Below are 6,000 nucleotides of genomic sequence, written 5' to 3'. Positions count from 1 at the left end.
AGGAGGGGGCAAATTTCTCTCTGGAGCCCTTGCTTTAGCAGCTGAAGAGGGAGAAAGTCTATAAAGCCACTTTTTTGCCCCCAGCATTTGTTATTTCAGGGGGTGAGAATCAAGCGTCTCTGCATTGCCCCAGGCTCGCGCAGTGCTGCTGAGTGAGCCCTTGCCCTCCCAGCCCTCTCTTTGCTGTAGAGCTCTGCCCGTCCCCTCCCCGGCTGCAGGAAAATCATTAATCTCCCATTGTTTCCCCTGTCCTTTCCCCGGTTGCCTTCGGTGAGGAAAAACCAGTGAGAAGCAGCACAGAAGTTTTCCACCTCCCTGGCAACTGGTCCTCCATCCAGGGCTTGCAAATGAGTTTTTATGGGTTTATAGCTCTCCGGGTACAGGAGGTTTCAAAGGTTCCTGCACGTTTTTGGGTGACCGGGGCGGTGTGAGCCGGTGTGCCCCATCTGTTATTAGTCTCAACAAGTGTGCTTCTTGTCACAGACCTGACGCCGAGGTGGTGACCGAGCCAGAAAGCGCTGGGTCCAAACCATCGGGGGGTTGTTTCGGGACAGAAAGGGTTTCCCTTCTCTGGTCCGGACCAGTTCTGACCTTAAAAGAAAAGGTTTTGCTGTGCCCGGTGTGAGACAGGACAAGCTGGCTGGGACGCTTCGGTGGCCTCCCTCCTCACCCGGCGCCGTGCCCGCAGCCATGCCAAGGCACAGCCCCGCTGCCATCGCCTGACGGGATTCCCGGCCGGACAGCCGAGGGGAGAGCTCGGCCTGATCCCGGGGAGAGGGTCTGCTGGAAAAGAGAGCGCTGGCTGAGAGGTAAACCCCAGTAACACCTTCTCCGGAGCAACTTAACGGCACCGGGATTTATCCCACCCGAAACCTGGTGAAATTTTAACGCAGTGCGATGCTGCTGGGAAACAGCGAGCGGGGATGGCGTGGGCGGTTTTGCAGTTAACTACTCTTTTGCCAAAGCAAAAAATTGGGGGGGGGGGGGGGGAAGGGGTGTTCATAGAGGCACGTCTGGCAGCAGGTGCCTTTGGGCAAAGCCTCCTGTAACTGCAGGAATGGATGAAGGGAGAACGCTCTGCTTTCCTCCCAGCGGGACTGGGGAGGGTTTCCTGGCTGGAAAGAGGTTTCTCTTTTTGTTTTTCTTTTTTCTTTTTTTTTTTTTTTCTTGTTCCAAATCACAATGAAAGCGAGCCTTGGGTGTTTTTCACTGACTGATTACCGAGGAAAAGTAGAACCCTGGGTTTGGATGGTTTGAAGCAGTTTAACTAAGATATTTCCAAATATTTCATTTGAGTTTTGTTCTTTTAATTCTAAGGTTTTAACATTTTTAATGGAAGTTAACTGCAGGTTTAGAAATAAAAAAATGCTTTAAATTACACTCTCTTCACACTTTTCAGGCTAAAGAATTTAAGACGGGACGTTCTGATGATCTTTTAAACTTTTAGAAAATCTTGTGAACTTTTAGAAAATCAGAGCTAGGGATTTTTTTTTTTTTTTACTTTCTTGCATGGGTAGTGGGGGATTCTTGCAGTTTTTGTGTCTTCTTCCTGGGAAAAATATAGTTTGCTGAAAAATGTCCAACCAACCTGGAAGATTATGTCCTTACTCAGCCCACTGGAGCTGGCACACGGTGTGTTTTATTTTAACAAGCTACTAGTTATGATATATTGTATTTTCAACATCTTAAATCATTTAGTGAATCGGTACTAAATGGGTAGAGAGTAAGACAAGGAAAACTCACAAGACAATTGAGCAAATACAAACAAGTGACTACAGTGCTCATGTTAAACAAACCTTTAATATCTTGTAAAGTATTTCTCTCACATTTAAGATAAATCTTTCATATGTTCCAAGGGAAATTATTAGAATCCACATTTTAAAAAAAGTGTTGCAAGACAAGTTTCATGGACAGAGAGAGGATTAAGGACAATTGACTTCCCATCCCGCTCAGCAAGTAGAAGTGAGGATATAAAGGGATTTTATTATGCTACTTATAGGCTTACTACAAAATTAAATGCATTCAAGAAGTGTATCTACTTGCATGTTTTTCTCTGGGAAGTACTAATTACTGTGTTTGTGCATGCAGATCAGTTAAGTTTCTGCAAGAACAACTAAAGGCAATTTGTATGTTCAGGTTACTCACCATAAATAATAAGCAGCATATAGACAGAAGGAACTTCTATGAAATGCATGATATTTCACGTATCTGGTTTCAAAAACATTCCTTTATGGGGAGAAAATGCCTTTAAATCTGAAAGTTTGCTTTAATTTAAATAAAATAGTCCTCCCCATCCCCATATAACACACTCCAGATGTGTTTGCAATGTTGTGTTCACACTGCCAATGACAGTGATAGAAACCAGTCATGCCTCTTTAACCCACCTAATTGCAAGGTGAAATTAATGATTTTTCTTCTCTGTGTTGTGTAAGACAAAGAGAAATGGAGTCCTTCACAGGCTCAGCATCCAAAACCCAAATACACAGGGCAGTGTATTTGCTCATCATCCATCCTAGGGGCCCGGTGGCTCCCCTTTTTCTCTGTGTCACATACATACCTTAGCATCCATCATTGTGCTGGTGGGATACAACCTCACATGGGTCTGAGGAGGCTTTTAGGAGGTGAAGAAACCCTTTTGAAGGACATGATGGGCAGCGCTGGGTTAGCTTCTAGCACATTGACTCAGTGATCCCAATGTTCCCACAGTGCTCGGAACCTTCTGACACCTCCTTGGGCAAGGAAGACTGTGCTGCTGCCACCAGGGCCCACACGGACACCCAGGTCAGAGAAGGGCAGGAAAATGGCCTCGGTCTTCCGGAGCGAGGAGATGAACCTGATGCAGCTCTTCCTGCAGGTGGAGGCTGCCTACTGCTGCGTGGCCGAGCTCGGGGAGCTGGGTCTGGTCCAGTTCAGAGATGTGAGTAGTGCCCAGCTGGCATGCTGAGCTGCGGGAGACGTGCCCTGGGGTGTTCTTGTCCTTTCCCCAAAGCACTTGGGGAAGGTCCACCTGCAGGGTGGTCAAAAAGCCCATGGAGAGAGCAGGACTTCCCCAAAGCTGATCTGAAAGCCAGCCACCATGCTGAGGCCCAACCTGTTCCTGAGTCCCCAACTAGTGCTGGGCGGAGGGTCTCTCCATGTTGTCACAGCAAGGCTGGGTGGAAATGAACCTGGTAAAGGCCACGATGTCATTGTCCCTAAGGAAACCCACAGTCTTACCCTGCCTCTAGGAGACTGTAAGATGCATAGGTGTTGGTCATTTGCACCGAAGGTGTTCGTTCTCTGCTGATGCTAAAAATGAGCACGGCAGCATGCAGCCTCCAGCCCCAGGCTTGTTTTCCCTCCTGTTTTTTAGCTGAATGTGAATGTGAACAGCTTCCAGAGAAAGTTTGTGAATGAAGTGAGAAGGTGTGAATCCTTGGAGAGGATCCTGCGTAAGTAAACGCTTGTCAAATGCAATTGGCTTCCTGCCAACTGGTGGTGTGGGATTTATTTCTTTGTTAAGTGTTCTCACACGGTGGAGCAGAATTAGTGGCAAAATGGTGATGTTTTCATCTGAGCCCCTGGAAGTGTTTTGCATGCATCAGCTAATTACTGCTTTGCCCCATACAGGCAATAAATTGTTGCTCCTGTTTTGAAAATGGTTAACTGAACTGAAAGGAGGTTAATTAGCTTATATAAAATCACAAGATAAATCTGGAGGCTAATCCAGATAGCCTGACTCTTACCCCCATGTGCCAGCCATTGGCCTATGCTTACTGTGGCCAAGAGCTTAAATCCTTAAAACCCGAGCTGCAGAGTTCGTGGCGCCTTGTGCCCCATGGACATGTGTTCTGTGAGCTCTGCACTTGCCCCACCGTGACGCCAGTGCCCACCATAGCACTGTGAAAGCACTTGACATTGCTAGAGTGGAGGAGTGAAACCTGAGCTTGCTGCGTGCCTTGTTCACTGCCCCAAGCAAGGAGGTGCCATGCCACCAGTGTGAGGGCTGAGGGCTGTCCAGGGAATGGTGGTGGGAGCGGCGACCACAACTTGAAGAGAAACAGCATCCTCACTGAGAAAGGAGACTGCTAGATGTTCATTTCTTGATGGTTGTGTATGTGTACTGGCTGAGGCACTGGAACATGTCGCACAGAGAAGTTGTGGATGCCCCATCCCTAGAGGTATTGAAGACCAGGTTGGATGGGGCTTTGAGTAACCTGGTTGAGTAGGAGGTATCCCTGCCCATGGCAGGGGGGTTGGAACTCAATGATCTTTAAGGTCCTTTTCAACCCAAACCATTCTATGATTCTATGACAGCTCTTGTATATCATTGCCCCTTGTCACGCCTTGGTGTCAAATGTCCTGGCAGGGGTTTTACCAGCAGCTGGTGACCAGGATGATGCAACAGGGATGACCCTGTATCAAGACGTCTGTGTGCTTTCCTTGCAGGTTTTCTGGAAAATGAGATGGAAGACAATGTTGAGATAGTCAAATTAGAAAAGTACCCAGAGACCCCCCTGCCTCGGGAAATGATTGATATGGAGGTACAGAATTTGGAGAGGACCAAGGAGAGAGGGAAGGGGATGTGCACTGGGGTGTCTGGGTAACATGCTCAATAGAGCCCTCCCCTGCAAAGAAGGACCCAGTAACTGAGGCTGGCACGGCTCTCCCTGCCTGCGGAGGTGCTCCCCCAGTTGCTGTCTCCGCAGTTAGGTTAAGGCTGGTCTTGTTGAATGTTCCTAAAGGAGCCCAGTCTTTTTACCATCCCCTGTGAAAGCTCTGATCCAACATATCACTCCCACAGAACCCCCTCCTCATCATCCTGTAGGTGAGAATAAGAAGTTTTTTGGTGATAAATCGGGAGAACTGATGTTACAACCAGCTTCACTGCATAGAAAACCCAGGTCTGTCTGTCCTGGTGGGAGTAGGTTGTGATATAGTAATATTGTGGCCTGACACCAGTATTTGTGCCTTGCTTTGTGATGTGCGGGGATTGCTTTATTTTAGCCCGGCTGGAAGCTAAGTTTACCAACTGGGTCATTTTTAAATGTTGCACATGTAGGTGACCAGGAAGGCAAATCGTGTTTCCCAAGGCCTTCAACTTCAAGACAAGGTGGTTCTGTGGTGTGTTCCTGGGCCTACATCCTCACCTAATTTTTGGCCTATGGCTAATGAACCTAAGCTGATGGCCTTGCTGTAGGCTCTTTTTGTAGTTAGTAGACCGACGGCCAGTCCATCTGGGCTCTGAGATGTCCTTTGGGGAAACACAGAAACTGAGGCACATACAGTAGGCACCCGCTTACCTGCCTGTGCTTCAGTCAGCTAAATTCTGTTTCTAATGCCAAAAGAGGACAAAGCACCCAGTAGGGATTGTGGCAATGGGAAAATGAAGTGTTAGCATTGATTAATATCTTCCTACAAACTCAGTGTTAATTGACACATTCATTGAATATTTCTATATACCCCCTTGAAAAAAACCAACCATCTATTGTTTGAGATTTGGTATCAGCTTGGTAAAGGGCCATTGGTCTGCTTCAGAGTTTTTCTGGATGTGCTTGGACCCTAAACAGACGGTGCTGGAGAAACTTGAAGCTGAGCTGCTGGAAGCCAACCAGAACCAGCAAACACTGAAGCAGAACTTCCTCGAGCTGACAGAGCTCAAACATCTGCTGAAGAAAACCCAGGACTTCTTTGAGGTGAGAGGCTTCCTTGCTCTTCTAACAGAGATGTGGAACCTTCCTAAAAATACTGATGCTTTCATTTGGTGTGTGTTGCTGTTATTGATTTTTAATCAAAACCCAGCAGTCTATATTGCAAGCCAGTAAGATATTGTCATGGTTTCAGCTGGGATAGAGTTGACTTTCTTACTGGCAGCTGGTATAGTGCTGTGTTTTGGATTTGGGATGGGGAATAGTGTCAATAGCGCACTGGTGGGTTTGGTTGTTGCTGAGCCATCAAGCCCTTTTCTGCACCTCACACTGCCCCACCAGCGAGTGGGCTGGGGGTGCACAAGAAGTTGGG

The 6,000-nt window shown here is 47.4% G+C and overlaps 1 protein-coding gene across 1 annotated transcript in view; it reads left to right on the top strand.

The window, feature by feature from the left end:
• Positions 1–367: 367 nt before the first annotated feature.
• The window catches only part of ATP6V0A4 (ATPase H+ transporting V0 subunit a4), a 29,960-nt gene continuing 24,327 nt past the window's right edge, over positions 368–6,000 (top strand). Inside the window, exons 1-5 of the mRNA XM_054187943.1 lie at positions 368–809; positions 2,707–2,917; positions 3,353–3,431; positions 4,429–4,523; positions 5,550–5,675. Of these exons, the coding sequence (XP_054043918.1) occupies positions 2,801–2,917; positions 3,353–3,431; positions 4,429–4,523; positions 5,550–5,675 (417 nt within the window). The 5' untranslated portion in view covers positions 368–809; positions 2,707–2,800. The remainder of the gene's footprint in view (positions 810–2,706; positions 2,918–3,352; positions 3,432–4,428; positions 4,524–5,549; positions 5,676–6,000) is intronic.

Source organism: Rissa tridactyla, chromosome 1 (assembly GCF_028500815.1).
Source record: "Rissa tridactyla isolate bRisTri1 chromosome 1, bRisTri1.patW.cur.20221130, whole genome shotgun sequence".
In the NCBI taxonomy this organism is placed as follows: Eukaryota; Metazoa; Chordata; class Aves; order Charadriiformes; family Laridae; genus Rissa; species Rissa tridactyla.
Note: the sequence above shows the minus strand (reverse complement) of the source record. Positions and strands in the feature narration are given on the sequence as shown.